Here is a 23,225-nt window from a genome sequence, read left to right as displayed (position 1 = left end):
GCCTTGAGTTTGCAAGACAAGGCAACTGATGTTGATTTGAAGTATCTCTTTTCATAAGTTCACCATAATTCAAAGTTGACTTGGTGCAGTTACAACAACAAAGTAATTCACAGAGTATCACAGAGCATGGGAAGCCTCCATCAGTTGTGTTGTTGTTGTGTTGCTGCTGCTGCTGTGTGCCTTCAAGTCATTCCCAATTTATGGTGACTCAAAGGTGATGAACCTATCATGATATTTTCTTTTCAAGAATTGTTTGGAAGGGGGTTTGTCTTTGCCTTCCCTGAGACTGAGAGAATGTGAGTTGCTGAAGGTCATTTGGTGGGTTTTTGCGGCTAAGGCAGAATTTGGTTTCCAGAGTCCGAGTCCAACTTCAAACCATTACACACCACACTGGCTCTCTCCACAGCTAAGCTCTAGTAAGTGAAAGTTTTTACATTTAAATATTCTCAGGCAGCGTCAAATAGTATACCTGTACCCCATAAATTTGTCCTTTCTTAAAAAAGGAAACAAAACTCCCATTGAACCTTGTTTAAGTGGCTTACAGCAACATCTGTCTTGCTCATTTAAAAAACGACAGTTGATACAGCAGGAGTGTAGGAGTGAAAGCTTCCTTGCTTGTATTACAAAAGAAAGGCAGAAAGGGTATCAAGGGAGTCTGCTAAGCTTAGCAACAGGATGTTGGAAGTAATCACTCGGAAAAACCATGTCCACTAACTCTCTCAAAGGATTATCTTCATCTTCTAAGTAATGAACAACCTCTGTCTGAACGTGGAGTTTTGGCCCATGTGCAGAGTTTGTAAATTTGTTTCATATTTCAAACACATGCCCCGATGAAACTGTGTTGAATGTCATGCTTAGGGCTATATCATGCGATTAATTTCCCTCTCGCTTTGTCCTTTGGATGTATGTGGCAGCAATCTTGTTGACCTTTCAGTAGGAAAGCTTTGGCATAACTGTTACTATTGACAAATAGGAACAATGGCTGGGGCGATGGATGTGAAGGTGTGCAAGGCTATGGGAAAAAGATATGGACAATTGTAGAAGCCACAAGTCCTCTCTTCTTTGTGGTACTGCTGGTGGAAGCAATGTTGAAAACAAGACAAAGAAATTGCCTCATTAGCTTTTCTAGTGTTCCCTTTCTCTGCCCATTCTAGGAATCAAAATTGCCCAAGAAATAAGATAAGTGAGGGAGAAATCATCGACTTAAATGTAGGCTAAAAGGGACAGTGATTAGGGAGACAATGTGTTTATTTTTTATACTTCATAAAATGTGGACTTTGATGGTGGTTCTTCAACTGTGGCCGCAACCCTGCTGGTTATTCAAAGGATATCAGCATTTTTGGGGTTGCTTTAATAGGCCACACAACTAGCAATGTAGAAAAATATAATAATAATAGGCAAAACTTGCTGCAATGAGCTGGGGTCCAGAGGGAGTTCAACCGAATTGCAATTCATATGAACATATAGGCCTGTTTACATGACTGGCCAAAATAAAGCTGGCTTCGGTGCTCTTTGGAGGTAATGCTATTTAGATGTAGTGTCATGGGCCCTGAAGAGTCTGGAGGTCGACACCAATGCCACACTCCATTCCTAAGCACTGGAGTGGCAGCTTTGGTGGCAGCTTTCTGGATTCTTAGTGCCCATGCAATCATTTAAACAGCATGACGCTCCGAAAGAAGCCCGAGGAGCAGCGTTATTTTGGGCAGTCTGTAACAGGCACAGTTTTACTGCCAACTAGTCAGCGGCGTTCCCTGGGGCCTGAAGTTTGAAAAAATCTTTGGTCCCAGATTCTGGGCTACTTGATCTTTTTAAATGGGAGCATGGAGAGATGGAGGAGAGGAGGTTTCAATGGTCGCACAAAAACGACTACAGTATTCCCACCAGTTACATAAAGCAAGGCAATAGGTTGCTCTCTCTAAGGAGAGTTATTGGCACCAGCTTTTTGCTGCTTGAGATGGGGTAGAAAAAGCAAAAGTATGGGAGCCTCCAACCTGGGCACAGAACTGGTGCAATAACCAGTCCTTTTTTAATGGGTTTTTTCGGCCTGTGTTATGCTTGGGAGAAAAAGCTCATTGAGTAAGCTCCTAAGTGTAGCCACTTTTGGTTGCGATTGGAGGACCTAGAGGTTCCTAAGAGATACACGATTTATTTGTAGGTCCTCCAGCAACAATTCGTATGGTCAGTGTCTGGTGTGTATATTGACACAGAGTTGTGCTGTGAAGACCTGAAATGCTTGCCTCTTAGTTGTTAAAGAACGTGTGTGTGTGTGTGTGGGGGGGGGTAATTTTTGCAGTTTTTTCCACCTTGCATCAGGGGTACCTACATCCCTTACCAAAGAGTATGTGGTGTGTCCCGCTGTATACAACAATGTTAATACAACTTAACAGTAAGGGCTGTTCCACAGTGGAACAACTCCCTCGGAGTGGTAGTGGAGTCTCCTTCTTGAGGAGGTCTTAAGAAGCAGAGATTGGGATGGCCCATCTGTTGGGGATGCTTGTGGATTTGGATTTCCCTGCATGGCAGGGGGTTGGACTGGATGGCCCTTGTGGTCTCGTTCCAACTCTAACGGATTCGATATGATTTCTATCTATGATTAACCAGTAAAGTTCACAATATGTGATCTTGGTTGCGCTCTCTTCAAGTTAGTGGGCTGAAGATGTTGTAATTTTTTTGACAACCCATTGTCCAAAGAGTCTGTACAGACAGGCAAAATAAAGCTGCCTTCGGTAACTTTGGAGTAGTCTGTTTAATGTATGTAAAGTGCGTCCTAAGAAGGCCAGAAGCCGCGGCAAAGCCACGATCCAATTCTGGGCACTCTTAAGATATATGTGTCATTTAAACTGTCTGTATCGGGACCAAAGATTTGATTTCAATGACTAAACGATATCCTCTGGGGGGGGAAAGAAGGAAAGAACAAGATGTGAGGGTTAAACTTAAGATGGACCTGGAATGGCTTCCCTGTTTTAGGCATCAGAGTAGGTGCCCTTTGCTCTGTTGTGTGGCTGTAGAACTGTCCTCTACTAGCTGCTGTGTGTCAGTGGTTCCATGTGCTGCTAAAGGATTGGCCAAAATAGGCTTTTAAATGCCTCGCTGTTGCCTTTTCAGTCCTTTCCTCCAGTTAACCACCTGCCTTGTCAGAGATGCCACTGAGAGACAGGCCTACATGGAAAGGGAATTCCGCATACTGGCCTGCCTAGGTCGATTTAGCCGACTTGGCGCCAGAGAAGGCTGCGTTCAGGGGAGGAAAAGGTGAAGCATGTGCTGTCCATTTTGTCACAATCCAGCAGAACAAAAAGTTTTAAACGGAAAGAGCAGGAGCCTTCACATTTGAAGAGCTGACGGAGCAGGAAATGGATTCAACAGTTACTGGACTGACTCACGTGAAGAGCAGGTTTTTATAACTGTTGTTTGAGAGAAAGACAAAGAAAGACAGAAAACAGGTCACTTGTATTTTGCAGTGGCTGTACCGCCCTTAGGCAGGGCAAGGTCTTTTGCCTGAGGCAGCATGATGTTTGGTTTAGCACTGAAGAGTACAAAATGGTGAGTTCTTAGTACATGTATTCAATGGTGGAGAAAGAGCAAAGATTTGAATTTTCCTGGCTTTAGAACGAAAGCATCTCTTGATCCTTTTCATTCGTTGTTAAGCATGAAATAAAGGTCAAAGGACACACGTGTTTCAATCAGGTTGATCCGTCATAAGAAATATAAAAATTTCAGACAGTTTGGCTATGGGTTTTGTGAGCTCCCATCCAATAGTAACTAAATATTTTTAACCTTCTGAATGGAATGACAGTTAGCCCTCCATACCCACAGATTCTTTATGGCAGTGGATTCAAGGCATCCATGGCTTGAAAATAAGCAAAAGTAGTATAAAATTCTAAAAAGCAAATCGTTGATTTTGGTCCATTTTATATAAGTGGAGACGATTTTCCTATCCACAGTATTTAATGGGACTTGCGGCATCCATGGATTGTTGGGGTATCCACGGAGAAGGTCTCTGGAACAAACCCTCCAGGGGGATACCAAGGGCGCCCAGTGGTTACGTTACATCTTTTTTACACAGTACTATGTGCCATTGTTGTTCTGGAAAGGGGGAAAAACCACTTCCTGCGGCATTGGTTTTCCTGTCGCTAAGGACCTACAGTGCTCTCGGTGCTTGAAAAGTTGGGCATAAATCTGGTACGCCCTGTGAGGAGCCGAATGAGGGTGGCTATACAGATGGGGAGAAGTTTGTTTGCGTTTGTGATACAATTCAAAATAGAAAGTACCTATAACCAAAGTATTAACTAGAATACTATGTGCGTACAAGATCGACAGACCGTCCCGCTTTGGGGGCAAGCCCTGCATCTGCCCTTTTTCCGCCAAGGGTTGGGGCCAGGGCACGCCATACCTGCCAGCACCCCTGCGGCCCGCCAATCCAGCTCTGTTCCAGGCGACCATGGAGAAGTGGCAAAAAGCTGTTTCCCTTTCCTCCGATGGCCTGGTAAAGGTAGTATCCCTTGGGGCTGCATACCCCCCAGACCACAGACCCTGACAGGCGACAGCTATGGGAGAAAGGGGCCACCCGGCCCTTTGTCCCGTGTTTCTATTCCTCGTGGCAATCGTAGTTGCCGCAGGACGAAGTCATGTGCCCAAAGGGAGTTCCATTTCGGAGGCTCTTTTCTTTGTGGGCCACAGATAGGGCGCCGCAGCACCCTCCAGCAGCGCAGGTGACATCAACGCACGTCCATGTGGAGGCGGTGTTGTGCGTGAGTGCCATCGTCAAACTTGTGTAGGCACAGTGCACCTTAAAAATGGGTGCCCATCCATAAATGAGTTGGCTGAGGGGTGGTGCCATTGCTTGTGGCCGCTCCCCCAGCCTATTGTTTTGGCCTTAGGAAGGTGCGTTATGCTGCTGTCTGGTATGCGCCTATGAGCCACCCTGAAATTTGCACGTTTCCTTTAATATTTTTGGCTCAATTCTGTCATTAAAAGGTATACCAGTGAAAATGGCACCTGATTATGGGGGGATGCACATATGTTTGTGGGAAGGGTAATTTTTAAAAGCACGTTAAATGTCAACACTTGGACAAAATTTTACAGCAATATGTGTGTATCTGAAGAAAATCAGCAAGAAATGTGCACATTTTTTGCAGTGAACTTGTTTGAAAAAAGCATGGGGAGACGTAATGTAGAAAGTGGATGTGAATAGAATTGTAATGGAAACCTGAGAAACGTGCTTAAATTACAAACTTGTCTATTTTATCCAAGGCAAGGTACCTCTTGAACGCCTCAACGTTATTGTTCAGCTGTGATGTCCCTGTGTTTGTGAGTTTTCACTGTTGTATTCATTTTTAGTCACAGTTTTTGTTGTTTGGTGGGCAGCTTACAGAAGAAATCTTTTAGCTGAATGGAAAATGTTGTGAAAATTGGTTGGGGGGGGGGGGGGGGGGGGGGGGGGGGGGGGGTGGGGGGGAGAGGGGGGGGAGGAGGGAGGGGGGGGGGGGGGGGGGGGGGGAGGAAACAAGTTGGGATGACTGGGGGGGGGGGGGGGGGTGGAAGGGGAGGGTTTGGTTTGCTAAGTGAATGGCACAAGGTGCGATAAGAAACTGAGCTATGAAGGCAGTAAAAACATATGAACTTGAAATCATACATCAACTCTCTTAGGCAGATATTATTGTGCATGATCGTTCAGAGTTTGCTCAGAGCTTTGCATCTAGACCGTAAAAAAAAATTCCATTCCTTACAGGATTAATGTCACACAGTTTATATGAGAGCTGTTCTGAATTTAACAGTAAATATATCATAAAATATAACATTCAGAATAGAAGTAAATAGTGGTATATTGGAAAAGACAAGCCCATAATACCAAGCTGTAGTTTTAATTTACAACAAATTATATTTATGTATAGATAATCGCCATATAAATAGATATATATTACTCAGTGTTAAACATAGGTTTATGCTAATGACATTTGAAATCGTAAACCCTCTTCCTGTAAAAATGCTGAGTTATTTTGTGACTAGAAGCATGTATAGGAATTGCAATTGCTACAAACCTTAAGCAACAATGGTTTATTGTAATTTAGAAGTTTCCTTCCAGTTAGCACACTGTTTAAAACACAGCAATAAATTGTTTGTATGTTAAACTGGCATCGAGACATGTCCGTGACTCCAGTGAACCCTGTGGCTGGGATCAATCTCCAAGTGGGGGGGGGGTGGGGGGGGGGTGGGGGGGGGGGGGGGGGGTGGGGGGGGGGGGGGGGGGGTGGTGGGGGGGGTTGGTTTTGGTGGTGTTGTTGGGGGTGTGGGTTGGATTGGTGTTGGTGTGTGGGGTTGGTGGTTTGGTGGGGGTGTTTTGTTGTGGGTGTTTGGGTGTGTGGTGGGTGGATTTACCCCCACCCAGAACACCCCACCACCCCCCCCACCCCCCCCCACCCACGACCCCAACAAACAACCCACCAAACCCACCACACCAACCCCCCACCACCCCCCACACCACAACCACACCCACCCCCACACACCCCCCCAACACCCCCCCACCCCCCCCACACCACACCACCAACCCAAAAACCACCCCCCCCCCAACAACACCAACCCCACCCCCAAACCCCAAACCCAACCCCAACACCCACCCACACACCACCCCACCCCCACCACCCCCCCCCCCACCCAACCAACCCCCACCCCCCCCCCCCCCCCAACCACACACACCCCAACACCCCAACACCCCCCCCCCCACCCACCACAACCACAAACACCCACAAACACCCCCACAAACACACCAAACCCCCCACAACACCCAGACAACACCAACCCACCCCAACCCCCCACCAACCCCCCCAAACCACCCAACCCCCCCCCCACACCCCCAATCCCACAAACCACCCCACCACACACAACACCACCCCGCCCCCAACCCCGCGCCCTGTGGGGTTGTTGGGTGGGTGGTTTGTTTTTTGTTTTGGTGGGCCACCCCAAACCCCCAACACCCCCCCCAACCCCACCAACCCCCCCCCCCCAAACCACACCCACACACACCCACCAAAACCCCCACACCCCCCCATACCACCCCACCCACACCACCCCACCGCCAACCCCCCACCCCCCCCCCCCCCCTACCACAACCACCCCACGCCCACCCACACCACCCCAACCCCCCCCCCACCCCACCCACCCCCCCCCCCCCCACCACCCTGTCCTTCCACTGCTCTGCTTAAGTCTTGCATACAGGCTGTGTCCTCCCCTGAGATGAACTCTGTCCTCTGGCCATGCAGTCCTTCCCTCTCTTTTCTACTTAATTCGAACATTTCCTAGCTTTAATAAGTCCTAATAAATTAGCCTTCTCATATGTGGTGGCCAAAGTACGAAAAGTATGTCATCTTGTGAAGTCGAAGCAGGCTTTCTGGCAGGCAATCCATATTTGTTTTGGGTTTGTTTCGGGCAGGTGGCCATTTCTAGAAGAGTTTCTTTCCTGATGTTCACCAGCATCTGTGGCTGGCATCTTCCACCACCACAGATGCTGGCCAAACATCAGAAGAAACTTTTCCTAGAATATGGCCACATAGCCCGAAAAACCCACAAAAAACTATGTCATCTTGGCTTTCCGGGGACATTTCGGCTTTATCTGCGCAAGAAACCCACGACAGATTATATATATTATATACTTTTCTCTGGCTACAAAGAAGCCCTCCAAAGCACTTTGTTATAGCAGCATTGGCTTAGTCTAAAAGGTTTGTATTATTGCAGTATTCCAACCTGGAACTCCCAGTGTTGGTCAACCAACGGGCTCTTTTTGTGTCCTTCCCCATTCCGCTCTATGAAGTTTCCACATTCTGAACACACTTCAGTGGTTCAGAAGTAAGCGATCAGGGGTGGGGCGTCCCTTGAGACCCTGGAAGGCAACACAATTGGAAATTGATGCGATGGTGAAAAGGCTTGACATTAATGGAGTCAAGATGGTCAGCCGCAAGACATTGGGTGAAAGATGCGTAATTCACCTCATAAGACGACGTTCTCATTCGGACTGTCTCTGGTGAGTGACACATAGATGACCTCTAATGTCTTCACATCTGTACAGCCCTGACTATTGGACTGCACCAGCAGCTGTCGTTGTCTATGACAAAGAAATAAGACAATTTATTGCCTACAGTGATAAATATAACTCTAGGAACTCGATGGAAAATATTTCCTCATGTCAGGTTGTGGAGCAAACAAGATTTGTTCACCCTCCTTTCTCATTTTCAGCTAAACGGTTATTGAGCTTGCTGGTCCACAACAAGCGAACTTTGCAAAAGGTTAGTGTCTCAGGTTGGTTTGGCGCAATCTCTAAAGCCAGAGGAGAATACACCCGCCTGAGCTCCATTAATGGGGCTTTTTCTGGTAAGGCAATCCAAAACTCTTTCTGCAACTAAAAATGTCTTGCAAAGTTCTACAGTGAAGCAGTTAAAATAGTACAGAAAGTACTTAAAATAGGGGATACTACCAACTAACCTTATCTCGCGAGGCTAAAAAGCTTATATTTAAAAACACACGGTGTAATATCCTGGGAAATGTAACCATCATGTTTGGTTTCATTCCTTAACAAAAGAATAAAAATTTCAAAAAATATCTCTCTGTTGGGGGCAAGATGGTGAGAGATTTTGCACATTTCTGATTATTTTTCACTTTCCGTGTTGTTTTAAAGAAAGAATGCAGAAAACAGTTGCACAACAATGTGCAAATCATTTTTGTACACAGAAAGGACTCTACAACACAAAAGTATACATTTTATTTAGCACACAAAAAAACCTGACCCAATGTTAAATCTTTTACAGTCTCGCCCAGCTGAGCAGTTTAACATTAATGGGGATACGTTTATGAGAAAATGTGTTGGATACTGATAGTCATGCATCCCTAAGTCATACATAGAAAATAGGCAAACAACAAAAAACCACAAAAGAAAAAAAAGGAGCGGACAAAAACAAAAAACCAAAACACGAGAAAAAGCAAAAAAAACAAACAAACCAACAAAACAGAAACAAAGGCATGGGGGGGACAATGGGGTGGGTTGTGGTGGTGGGAATGAAAACAAACAAAAAAAACAAAAGAAAAAAAACATGGGGCAGTGATCAACAAACAAAGTGGGGAGGCACGAAAATTGCAATTCCACTCCAAAGGTTCCCAAAACAAAGTTCCAAAAATGCCAACGTTCAGAAACAAGTCACAATTTCAACTTTCCCTTCCAAAGGTCACAAATATTCAGAGCACCCGCATAAAAATCAGGTCAAACAAAAAGTTCCAAAAAACACAAGCGTTCCCCAAAAAAATTTCCAAAACCGAATCCAACAATAAATTCCAAAAGACCAAACAGTTTCAGGACTATTCCACAAATATCCAAAAGACAACCGATCCAAAGGCAAGCGCAGATTTCCAAACCAGACTTTCCAAACGTCCGATGGGGAGATGGGGTGTGGCGCACAAACAACAAAAAAACACAAACACAGAATAAAGAAAAAAAATACAAAAACAAAACAATAAAAACAAAAAAAATGTTTGGAGCAGCAAAAAAAACAAACGATGCAAACCAGACATAAGGGGGGCGACAGTGGCGCAAAACAAACAAAAAAAAAATGAACCATTTGCGCTTGTGGTATGGTGGGCGTCAGTCGGGGGACCATAAAAACAAAAAAAAAAAAAAACAAAGACAAATGTATGGAGTTTTGGAGGAATGTGGGCAGCACCCAAAACACCAAAAAAACAGTGTGGTGGTGCAGAAACAAAAAAAAAAAAAAATAAGACCAAAAAAAAAACAAACAAAAAAAAAAAAAAACATAAACACAAAAGCAGTCAAGAGAGAGCAAAAAAAACAAAAAAAGAGAAAAAACAAAACAAAAACACAAAAAACAAAAAGAGAAGCACACAAAAAGTACAAAAAAACAGTGCTGGCTAGGGGATGTGGGGGGGCAAAAGTGTGGGTAGGGGAGCTTGGTGCAACACAAGAGAAATAAAAAAAAAAAAAACAAAATGCAAATTTTCCTCCACAAACTAGTCATAAAAAAAACAACCGCAAAACAAAAAAAAAATTCCAAAAAACAAAACGCCACTCAACAAAAAGCCACACACAAACACCCAAAGACTCCAAAAAACACAAAAAACCACAAACAAAACCAAACCCAAAAACCTCAAGCAACAAAAAGCCCAAAACACAGCCCAAGAAACCGACAAAAAACCAGAAACCAAAAAACAAACCACGACCCAAAAAAAAAAACCAACAAAAACCATTGAATTCCACACACCAAACAAACAAAAAGCCAAACAACAAAAAAAAGGGGCAGCTTAATCACACCAGCAAACACACCAAACCCAATTATCAACATACCAAAAAAAGCCAAAAAAACAAAAAAAAAAAAAAAACAAAAACAACAAAAACAAACAAAAAATAGCACAACACAACAAAACAAAACAAAAAAAAAAAAAACAAGGCAAAAAAAACAAAAAACACAAAGAACAAACAACAAACAAAGCAACCAACCAAAACAAAAGCACAAACAAAAAACAAACCACCCAGGCAAGGTGCAAGAAAAAACAAAAAAACAAAAAACATGCAGAAGAAGATGCGATTGCATCACAACATACATATATACAACAATTCGAACAAAGCATTCCGAGAAAGAAGCAAAAAGCTGCTATTCCATTACCAAAAAAAAAAAAGAACCCCACCATACCACTCCAACGCCAGAGTACTAAGTTCAAAATCTATAGAGGAACTCAATAGTGCCAAGAACAGTAGATTAACATAATCCGACAAATATAAAGCAGCCCGGTCAATCCAATATCAACACATATAATAGCGCCAATCTAATAAATACTCACAAGAAAGTTACCACCAAAGAAATCCACACAAAACCAAAAAAACAAAGAAAAAACAAACAAAAAGGCACAAAACTCCAAAAAAAAAAGTCCAAAAGAAAAAAAGAAAACTCCAACACCAACATACCCAAAACCCCAAGAAAGCCAAAAGTGCGTTAGGACAAAAAACGCAGAACCAAGAAAAACATCCATCAATTCCCCAAAGAAAAAAAAGTGGGGTGGGCAAAAAACAAAACATTGGGTGGGAAGCACCATGACACACAAGGAAATCAAAAAACAATGAAAAAAACAACCATCCAGAAAGCCAACAAAAACCAAAAAACAGCAAAACCAAACAACCAACCATACCAAGAAACCAGCAAAAAAAACAAAAACAGCCACAAAAAAGTACCATCAAACCCACACAGACCAACAAAAACCCAACCCAGACAAAAACCTCAAACAAACAAACGACCAAGAAACTCGCGACAAACATGTAAAACATACCAAAAACACACAAAATACACCCCAAAAAAAAAAAAAAAAAACACAAAAAGAAATTCCAAACCACCAAAACCAATGCAAAAAACAAAAAACAAACACATTACAAAAATAAACCACATACAACAAAAAAAAAATCCCCAAAAAATAAAGACCAAGAAATATTCCACTAACAAAACGAACATACCAAAAAAAAACCAACAAGTAAAAAAAAACAAACAAAGAACCAAAAAAAAAACCAAAAAACAACAAACACCAAGAAAAATATCAAAAAAAAAAAAAACCCAAAACCACAATCAATTTCCGATAAGTCAACCCACAAAAAAAAATTTAATCCAAAACAATCACACATAATCATTCCAAAACCAAAAAACCAACAAAAACAACAAAAAAAACCCAACAAAAAAAATCCAAAACAACAACCAGAAAGTGGCAACAAAAAAAAAAAAAAAGAAACAACAGTGGAGTTTGTGGGGGCAATTACAAATGCATGAGCCCAAAAACCACAACACTATCCACCAAAAAAGAGAAAAGACAAAAAAAAAAATACCAAAACCAACACCAACCTGGTCCAAGCCAAAAAACCAAAGAAAAAACGCAAAAAAGCAAAAAAAAAGAACAAAAAAATGTACACTAAAAACCCAGCAAAATAAAGATCAGACAACAAACCCAAACCAAAAGAAAAAAGTGGGGCGAAACAGTGTGTGGTATTGGGTTGGTGTGGGGTGGGGGCGAAATACAAAAAAACAAATTTCCATAAAAACAAAGATAAAACCAGAAAAAAAAACACCAGACCAGAAAGCAAAAAGAACATCAGATAGCACCCCAACCCAATACCAAGAACAGACACAAAAAAAAAAAAAAAAAAAACAATCAATAACCAAAAATTGGGCTATAGTCAACACAAAAAGAAAAAAATAAAACCCCCCAAAAAAACCCAAAAACAAAACCAAACCAAACCAAAAAAACAAAAAACAAAAAAAAAACCAACAAAAGAACAAAAATAATTCTTTCACCAACAAATAATTTTTTTTTGTTGTTGTTGGTATGTGTGTTTTTAGGTGGTTTTTTATTTTTTTCAAAAGAAACCAAAAAACAAAAAAAAAAAATTGGATTGTGTGTTGGCAAAACCAAGAACAAAAGTTACAAACCAACCAACCAATACCATCCACCGCTATAAAACCCAGAATCCACAAGTCATACCACAAAACACAAAAGCAACAAAAAAAAAAAACAAACAAAAAAAAAAATGTATTCACAGCCAAAAAAACAATTCCAAATCAAACATAACAAAACCAAAATCACAGTTTTATTGTTTTAGTGTGCAAAAACCAGAATCCAATTGAAGCGAAACACCAACAAAGCAACAAACAACCAAATGGCAAAAAACTTCCAACCCACAAACCAAAACAAAACAAACCAAAACCAAAAAACCCAAAAAAAATAAAAAAAAAAAAGTTTCCAGAACCAAAGAAAAATTTCCCAAAAGTGGCACAAACAGAAAAACGAAACCAACCACAAAATCCCAAACAAAAACCCAAACACCAGCACAATCCAAAAAAAAACCAAATAAACCCTAAACCAACACAAAAACACAACCGCAAACATAAAACAAAAAACAACATAACAAAAAACAACGAATCCCCCAACTAACACAAACCAGAAAAAAACAAACCACAAATTTTTTTTATTTTACACCCGCAAATCCAAAAATTTCCATTTGCCCAAAACCTCCAACCAAACAACAAACCCAAAACCCACCTCAAAGAAGAAACAGAACACCCAAAAAAACAAAAACAAAAAAAAAAAAAACCAAGCAACAGTTGTTGTGCGTGGCAACCAACCAAAAAAAAAACACCCGACCCAAAAACAAAAGGCTCAAACAAAAACAAAAAACACCACAAAAGACCAATAAACCATAATTGCACCCCACAAACAGTATTTTGGGGCAAAGATAAAAACAAAACAGAACAACAAAAAAAAAAGAAAAAAAAATTGTGCACCCAAACCCCCAAATCCAAACAAACCCACCAAAAACCCAGAAACCAAACCCAACAAAAGAAGAAAAAAAACCCAAAAAAAAAAAAAAAAGAGCGTTCCCAAAAACCCAAAATTCCCCAGACAAAAAACCAGAACAAAATCCCACAGAGCCCGCAAAAAAACCCCCAAACAAAACAAAGAACCCACCAAAAAGAAATCCAGACCAACATTGTTGGGGGGGAGGGTGGGGGTGGCAAAAAAAAATCAATTTGTGGAGTGGGGGGGGTTGGGTTGTGGTGGGTGGGTAGCTAACAAAGGACAAAAAAAAACGCAACAAATAACCAACCACAACCACCACAACCCCCACAAACAACACCCCACACAAAACACCACGAAAAAAAAAAACCACATTTTTGTGTTGCCAAACAACCAAAACAAACAACCCAGAAACACAAAAAACCCAACCAAAAAACCACCAAAACAGAATCCAAACCAACCCAAAAACAATATAATCCTAAAAATATCCAAATAAGATACACTGATTCAACACTCAAATTCAACAACCACGACTACAAATATACCGATCATCCCATCCAACCTAACTACCATACATTATCAATCCAAAAAAGCAAGAAACCAACAAATCCAGTGTGTGGTGGTGGTGGGGTTGGGTTGGGTTTGGGGTGGGGCAATACCCTCCACCACCCAAAGACCAAACGCAGAACAAAAAAAGCAAACAAAACCAGCAACAAAAAGAATACACACCCCACAACAAATCCAATGCAAAATTTACAAAGAAACCCAAAAATCCCAACAAAAAAAACAAGACCAAAACCACATCCAAAAAACCAAAACAAAACCAAAACCAGAGACCAAACCAAAATACCAGAAAGGCCCAAAACAACCACAAACAATTCCAAATCCAAACAAAAAAAAAAAAAAAAAGTGGGGTGGGGGGGGGCCACGAAACCAAACCCCGAAAAAAACCAGCACCACCAACCAAAAGAAAACCAACCACAAAAAAACCACCACTTTAGGCAATGGTTGCAAAACACAACCAACAAAAAAAAAAAAAGACAAAAAAACAACCAAATTCAGCAAAAAAAGAAATGAAAACCAAAAAACCATTGGGCAATACAAAAAAAAACATGGAAAAAAAAAAACCAAAGTCAAAGAAAAAGCAACGAAAAAAAAAAAACAAAAAGAAACCAAAAACAAAAAAAACCAAACACAAACATATATAACTGACAATGAACAATGGACAAAGACCAAAAACACCAGAAACCAAAAAAAACAAGAACAAAATTCCAGGAACAATAAAATAAAAAAATACCACAAAAAAAATACATTTCTCTAGAACAATGACCATCTATCTTCCCAGGAAAAGCAAAAAAAACAAGAAAAAAAGAACAAAAAAAAAAAAAAATCCCATATCAATATCCCCAAAAGACAAAACCAAAACCCAAAAACCACCAAACCAAACCACTAAAAAAAAAGACAAACATACAAAAAACCATCAACAAATGTTTTGGGTGATTGTGCATACCACACAACACAAAAAAATATATCCCAAAACGAAAAAAAACAACAAAAACACCCAAGAAAACAACAAAAAAAAAAAAAAAACATAAAACAAAAAAAAAAAAAAAAAAAAAACAAATTCTTATTTTTGTACTACCATTTGTTTGTTCACCAAAAAAATAACAAAACAACAAGCGATAATGACAGTTTTCAATCCATACAACAACCCCAAAAACACAAACAATCCAAAAACTTATCCACAAGTCCATCCATTTTTTTTTCACAAATACACAAAAAAAATAAAAAAAATATGGTTTTTCACAATCCAAACAAGCCAGAACCAAAAGAAAGAATATTTCCAAAAAAACTCCACCAAAACCAAACAAACGCACAAAAAAACAACAGACATAAAAAAAAAAACACCAACACACCAAACAATAATAATTTTCTTGTTCATCCAAAAACACCAACCAAACAAAAGAAAAACCAAAATAATCAAACACAAACCAACAACCACAAAACCTAATACTAGTCACAACATTCAATTAACATTTAAACCGTTTACCAGCCAATCATATTTAATTTACCTAATTACCAATACGCCCCATCATAACCAATTTATCTACAAAAAAGTTACATATAATCACTTTTACCCCTCATCCCCGACATAACACCATCAATCATACAACATTCACATATATCCTCCACATTATCCACCGACAAAACCTCCATTAATCACCCCCAAATCACAATTCATAACACCACATTATATAACATCATCACTCACTATAAGCTCTCTTAGTTTATCATAATAACAATCAAACACCAAATCACCCATCACCAACTTACCAATATCATATACATCCATATCACACACACTCTATACACCTTATTTCATAAAATCATACAAAGGTCTATGGTTTGCATTATTCATACATCACATCAGTCATCCAAACCATCTTACGAATTATCAACAAAGTATCCAACACCTATATAGTCAATACATGTATCCAAATACCCAATTCGATTACATCCATACTATAACCCCAAAAAAAGTGGAAACCGTCATAAGCATTCCAAGAAACTCCTCACAAAAACAACAACAAAGGGTGGGATGGGAGGGGGGGGGCAAAAATAAAAAAAAAAATACAATGGGTGGTGGTGATCATCCAAAGAACGCCAGTAGGCGAACAACAAAAAAAAAAACACAAATGCAAAAAAAACCAAGACCAAAAAACAAAGCAACCAGAAAAAGTCCAAACCAGGACCACGCAATAGAGGGAGGACTTATCAGATCCCAACCAACCTATTCCAAACAACAACATTGAATCCTGAATACATTCCAAAAACCACGCCAAAGAAACAAAAACGAAAAAACAAGTGGGAAAACACCAAAAAAACAACAAAAAACAAAACAAACAACAAAACAAAAATCATCGATTGGGGGTCAATAATAACAAGACAAAACAAAATCATAAACAAAAATACACAAAAAATGGTGTTTTTTTCTTTTTTGCAACTATTCCAAACCAGAAAACAAAACCAATTTCCGTAATGCCATATAGCAATCATCAATAATTACAAACTATATCTCACACCTTCTCCCAATTCACGCATTCAAATTCACACTTACACAAGACATACCCTACACCCCACATTTCATTTTTACCGTGCATAAATCAATTCAATTACCCATAAACCTCCCCAAAGTTAATTCCTAACCACCCAAATCAATCACATTACCATTTACTTACTGACACCACGATTAAATACACAAAACCCATAACCATTCAACCACACCACCCAAATCACTACCAATATACACCAAACCAAAAAATCCCACAAAAACAAACACACCAAAACACAAACGCACACCAAAAACATATGTTAATTCAAACCAATTTACCATTTCCATTTCATACAACACCTATCTTATCCCTACCACCACCCCACAAGGTTACCCTTAATCCCCAAAAAAAATTACCAATAAAACACATTGTTTTTTCAAAAAAGAAACAAAACTCACAAATGATGTTTGCAAAAACCAAAAAATTTGATTTCACCAAACCACCAAGAAAAGACCAAAACAACCAAAAATGAAAATAAATTTACCAAACTACAAACCCATCACATACCCATATTTACATTGCAGCAACATATTCATCACCCCATCCCAAAAATTTCACTTCCTATATCATCAATACACCACCAACTAATAATTACCTATTCCCCATCAAATTGACACATTTCACGCATTAACATCATCCATTAAATAATTCAGATCCACCGTATCTTACCATTCCCGATTAATATATTCCAATATTACTCCGAAATTATTAATCAACACCCATCAACTCACCTTTACCATTTAATCTCCTATTGATATTCATAAATAAATTCCAATTAAAGAGCTTTAGTATACCCACCAACGAACACCCAAAGAAGGAAAACTTATCACAATTCAAATCATCAAATATCGTACATTTCATCACCATTATCATTACTATCAATTTACCGGCATAATTCACCAACACAAAAAAAGAAACGAAAAAACCACAAAAAAAAAAACAAAAAAAACCCATATCCAGAAACCCAAGAAGGCACATACCAAGAAAAAGAACAAAAACAAAAAAAAATCCAGCACAAAAAAGAATGCCAAAGTGGGGGTGGCAAAGAACAACAAAAATATCCCAAACCATCCCACAACCCAAACCCAGATATGAACCAAGAAAAAAATCCAAAAAACCATACCAGACCAAAATTCCAACCCAACCAAAGCCAACACAAAAACAAAAACAACAAAAACATCAAAAATCTACCAAAGAAACAAACCAAAGTAGGATCTGGAATGGGCACCAAGGTTCATCTATTACTACTCCCCATTGAAAGGAATATATATATATATATACATGAATGTTAAACTTGAGAGTACATGATCTAATCCCAGAATGACTTTTCATAGAATCATAGACTCACATGGGCCATCCAATCCAATCCCCACCCATGCAGGAGCTCACAGCACCCCCAACAGGGCAGGTATATACTGGCCAGGATACTGTAGGCTTCTTTTGGAGTATTCTGGATCCCTCTCCCCATTACTTGGGCAGGCCACAGCTACAGTGGGTGGCTGTCTACATAGTGTCAATCACATGGCTGGGCATTCTAATTGTGACCTTAGAGGGAGTGACCCATGCCAACAGCAGCAGCTCTGGGTAGCACAGCGGGGCTGCCCAGTGTCAGTGCAGAGTGCTCCTGATATTTTGGGAAGTTCTGAAACAAATCCCGAGCCTTTTCAAAATTGCATTAGCACAGGGATGGTCTGGATTTGCTGTGGAACTGTCCTGTTCACACGAAGACAGTCCGCAGTAATCATGTGTCATGAAAACAGGGTGGCACAAGGGTGGAGGGGGGAAGACCAATCCATTTGGCCCATGTAGATACATCCTTAGACATGTTTCTTGTTAACCTGGACTTCAGGAGGGGTGGAACACACTCGATCGGAGTGTAGTGGAGTCTCCCTACTTGGAGGTCTTCAAACAGAGGCTGGATGGCCATCTGTCGGGGATGCTCTGAATGTGATTTCCTGCATGGCAGGGGGTTGGACTGGATGGCCCTTGGGGGTCTCTTCCAACAGTATGATACTCTGAATTCAGGATTGAATGAGCCTTTTGAACAGTCAAGGGCTGGAATGAGTGGAAACCAGACATCCCCACTTGGTACAGTTCTGTAACAAGCAACTGTACCAACAGAGGAACAACATGTTTAACCAGATATGTTCTATCTCTAAAAGGGCGAGCATAGAAAACTGTTAAAATGTTATGAAATCTACTGGAATACCAATTTTATTTGAATAAATATCACTATCTTTAGACGTTGCATCAATTTATACTACATTTATTTTGGTGTTAGAGTCTCATTTTTTTTCCATTTAAGGATGCCATTACATTTCATTTATATGACTAAAAGAGGTGAACTCTTATGAAGAAAACAGAAAACTTACTCTGAGAGAAGAAAGATCATCTTCTGCTTCAAGGAAGTCTTGAATGGTATTTCCAACGGGGGTCAGTACACGGTCAATGACATGAACAACACCATTTGTCGCAATCTGGTTGCCATGGATAATTCTGGCACAGTTAACAGTGACAACCTATATTTGAAGAATGATGCGAGAGAATGTTAAGTACAGAACTTGCTATATATTTGGCATGCTCTTTTTAACCGTTGGCAACTAGAGGATTACACAGGCAGATTTACATATTTCTTCATTTTTATTCTTGTTCATAACTTGTTTATGAGACGTGCAATGCCTGCTATAAAATGTGCTGGAAATATTCTGAATTGTACACGCTGTATTTTGCAACAGAACTTCTCTTGGCCTTCTTGCTTGTCAACATATTATTGATAGGTTGGTAGCAATCATGGTTTTTAAGCTGACTGCAGTTAAAGATTAGCACGTGGTTTTGTTGTTGGGATGCACCTTCCAGTTTACTCTGAATTATGATGACTCCATTCTAAGTTTTTCTTGGCAAGATTTCATCAGAAGGAGTTTGCCATTTCCTTGCTTTGAGGCTTGGAGAGTATAAATAGCCCAAGATCACCCAGTGAGTTTCCATGGCTAAACGGGGGATTCAAACTCTGGTATCTTGGAATGCTATTCCAACACTTAAACCACTAAACCATGGTGCCTGTCTCAAAACATATGATTAGGTCTCCTTTCATTATTATTATATTAGCTGTCAATACCTTATTCTTAAATGTTAATGGCTTGGTTCCCAACTATTTGGTTGAAATCAATGAGACTGCCTACATATTAATATTGGCTCTCTCCAGTAAAGTAGAACTGGTACCAGTTTTTTAGGCATCTTTTAAACTCTGTCTTTTAGTTGCACTTTTATCTGCTGGCTGTTTTGTATGTTCTGTTATTGGTTTTAATATTGGTAAACTGCCTTGAATTAATCAGTAATAGATGGCTTAGTTGGACTACAGGAATGCAGATAAATGTTTTCTAGAAATAAATCGTTCTAAATAACTTTTCACTTAATATGAATTGCCTGCTTCATGACTTTAAGGTTCATGTTGATAGTATTGTGTAAGAGAGGAAACAGGTGGACAAACTTACACCATTGGGATAGTGATTAATATGAAGATCTTGGTTGTTGTACATAGACACCACAGTCATGCCATTCCTAAGGTCCTTTGTCAGCAAGCGCTTGTTGACCATGTGGTTATGGAGGGCATTGTACAGTTCAATATTGACATTTTCAATCAGGCCACTGTGGATTTCCTGAGGGAAAAGATTCAATTAGACTTTTACAGAAATCGGTTCAGTCAGCCAGATATGCAGCAGATTTCTCCTCCATAACTAAAACCATCTTACATCTTCCCAGACAAGCCACTATGCTTGCATTGCATTAACATCCTTGTCCTGCTGCTTGAAAGTCCCACTACTGGCTATCAAACTGATTTTGTTTCCTGCAGCTCATTTTCTGGGAATCATTTAAAAAACATTTAAGTTCCACATTATAAGGTAATGCTTTTATTTGGCTGACCAACAGATGTAAAATATATCACACTAGCTTTCAAAGCTTCATATGCTTCTTCGTCAGGCAGAGATGGTAAATCAGCAGAGACAGGAAATACAGTGACAGTGTTGTGCTCCTGGGATCTTCATTTTGGACCTTGTACATCTTTTTTTTTTTTTTTTTTGCTTTAGGACTGACATGGGTTCCCTTGCAACATTTCCTGAATTGGAAATCTTGCTTTCTTTCACATTCATCTTTGTTTTTATTCCATTTTCTCCTGTTTTAGGCAAGGTTGTTACATCAAGGTGGCTAGATTTTTCTGTTCCCCCAGATACATAGTTTGGAAAGTTACTTTATAAAAGTAATTCATTACAAGAACACCCCCCCTCCACCAAAAGCTGGCATTTTGTACTTTTTCTGCGTGTTTTCTAGTTAAAAAAAAGGGAGGGGTCCCTCTCATAATGCCCCAAGGAAGCATCTTACACTCCATTCCCATCATAGCGAGAAAAAGTATCAAGTAAAATATGTCTTGGTGTTGATGTGTGCCTTCAAGTCATTTCCAGCTTATAGAAACCCTAAGGCAAACCTATCATGGAGTTTTCTTGGTAAGTTTGTTCAGAGGGGGTTTGACATTGCCTCCCCGTGAGGCTGAGAGAATGTGACTTGTCCAGGGTCTCTCAGTAGGTTTCCTCGGTTGAGCCAGGATTCAAACCCTGTTCTCCAGAGCCATAGTCCAGTACACAAACAACTAAACCACACTGACTCTCGGATATGACTTACTGAGATGGAGCAAAATCTTTGGAATACTATTTCCTTTAGGAAACTGCCGGCTTAAATAAACTCTGAATTCTCAGCGAAATCCTGGGTCCTTTTGCCTATTTCACTCTGTCAAGCTAGGGATTTCATGAGGGAATTCCTGGCTGAACCCATCATCCACGACATTACTACAACTAAAAGAAAATAGTGGTATAGTTGCTAACACTGTTTTGCAAAAAGGTCATCATTATGCCCTTGTTACCCCTCCCAAAATGTTATCCCTTCTGAAGTATAATCTGTTGGGGCCCAAATATCAGCATTTTGACACCTTCTTCCTCTCTCTCACTTTCATCCACTTCTTTCCCTCCTTCTCTTTTTGCCCCCCTCTTTCCCCACTGTTACTGACAATATTGTTTAGTGCAACCATTCCTTCCCTCCTGCTGCAATAGTTTAAAAGTCCATATCAATATAATAATTACATGGTCCAAAAGATCCCAGGCTTCATTGCTTGGTGCAAAGAATGTATAAGAGCCAGGCCCTTCAATTTCTTCTCTCAGCTTTGATAAGTCGGAGTATTGTTGTGTCGAGGTAGCTCCCACGATGCCCAAAGTGCCATAGACATGATCTATGGGAGCAACTGAAAGGAAGAGAGAAAGAATGAGAGAGACACTTGGTACAATCTGTTCAGTTATCTGGCTAAATACTTTCTCTCTCTCTTTTAACTGTTGGCATTGCATCTGGAGGAATTTCTCCTTGCTTTAGTTGCCTGTATTCATTGTTTTAATTCCTAGATTTAACGTGTGATAAACTTTATAGCTGCATCGAAATCATGGAATTAAAAGGAGGAAATCCAAAAGGAAAAAAAAAGCCTTCATTTCAGCTTCCTTACATGGCTGAGCACATTTTCCAAGTGGGCTACAGAAACTAAAGTGCTATTTGCTAATCCAAATGCAAGTTGCTAGGAGGACTAAAAATATATTTCTCTCCAGTTCTATCAATGCCCAGTTTACATATTACACTATTTTCATGACTAGAAAATACTTGGGTCCTTAAAAAGAGAGGGGGGGGGTGAGAGAGAAGTATTCCTTTGAAGAACTTTCACTTGTCAAAATTAGTTTTTTGGCAAATGAAAGTTCTTCAAAGGAATACTTCATAGTAGAACAATAAATATGTACCTGCAGGACAGCCACGTTCACCTTCCATCTTCATGTAGCCAGGGCAGCATTCATATAAGACAGTTCTGCAGAAGACCAAAATACCAGTAAAACATCATTTCATTTCCCCAGTTGTTGCCATCTTAACCTCTCAGTTTCCCGCTCCACCACAACTCTTTATCAAAATCAACACAAAGTGGCTTACTAGAATGATAACATATATTTTTCAAACTAACAGGAAACCCCACCAAAATGCAAAGCCATTGGTACACCACCATACCATCCAAAGCATCCTTAATCTCATCTGATTTGTGAAAGTAGGTTTGGCAGATGGAAGACCTGCTAGATATACCAGGGATTTCTAGGTAGGGCTAATCCCTGAATCCCTGGAGAAATATTGCTGCTATTCAGAGTTGGTGATACTTCCTATGTTCTTATGTTCTGTCATAAAACAACAGAAAAGGCAGGCGGTGAAAACAACAACAAAAACACTGCAGTCAATGTAAAATTGTGTGTGTGTGTGTGTTGTGGGCCTTCAAGTTGTTTCCGATTTATGATGCCCCTAGAGGGATTTTCTTGGCAAGATTGGTTCAGAGGAAGTTTGCCATTGCCTAAGGCTAAGAGCCTATGACTTCCCCGAGGTTACCCAGTGGGCTTGATAGCCAAGCTGGGAATTAAACCCTGATCTACAGAGTTGTAGTCAAACCAATATGCCATGCTGGCTCTCCAATTTAAAATTGTTGTTGTTGTTGTCATTGTATGTCTTCAAGTTGTTTATGACGTATGGCAATCCTAAGGCAAACCTATCGTGGTATTTTCTTGGCAAGATTTGTTAAGCGGAGGATTGCCATTGCCTTCTTCTGAGGCTGAGAGAATGTGACTTCCCCAAGGTCACCCCGTAGGTTTCATGGGAAAATTGAGAATTGAATTCTGGTCTCTAGAGTCGTAGTCCGGATCACTACATAAAATTAGTGTAAGACTA

At 40.1% G+C, this 23,225-nt stretch overlaps 1 protein-coding gene across 7 annotated transcripts in view; it reads right to left on the bottom strand.

The window, feature by feature from the left end:
- Positions 1–23,225, bottom strand: part of POSTN (periostin) — a 114,261-nt gene that overhangs the window by 78,336 nt on the left and 12,700 nt on the right. For all 7 annotated transcript variants that reach the window (XM_042452028.1, XM_042452029.1, XM_042452031.1 and 4 more), the window contains exons 3-6: positions 22,265–22,329; positions 21,569–21,726; positions 19,931–20,095; positions 18,812–18,958 (exon numbers count right to left, since the gene is read on the bottom strand). In XM_042452028.1, the coding sequence (XP_042307962.1) occupies positions 18,812–18,958; positions 19,931–20,095; positions 21,569–21,726; positions 22,265–22,329 (535 nt within the window). The remainder of the gene's footprint in view (positions 1–18,811; positions 18,959–19,930; positions 20,096–21,568; positions 21,727–22,264; positions 22,330–23,225) is intronic.

The sequence above is a fragment of the Sceloporus undulatus genome, chromosome 2 (genome assembly GCF_019175285.1).
Source record: "Sceloporus undulatus isolate JIND9_A2432 ecotype Alabama chromosome 2, SceUnd_v1.1, whole genome shotgun sequence".
NCBI lineage: Eukaryota > Metazoa > Chordata > Lepidosauria > Squamata > Phrynosomatidae > Sceloporus > Sceloporus undulatus.
Note: the sequence above shows the minus strand (reverse complement) of the source record. Positions and strands in the feature narration are given on the sequence as shown.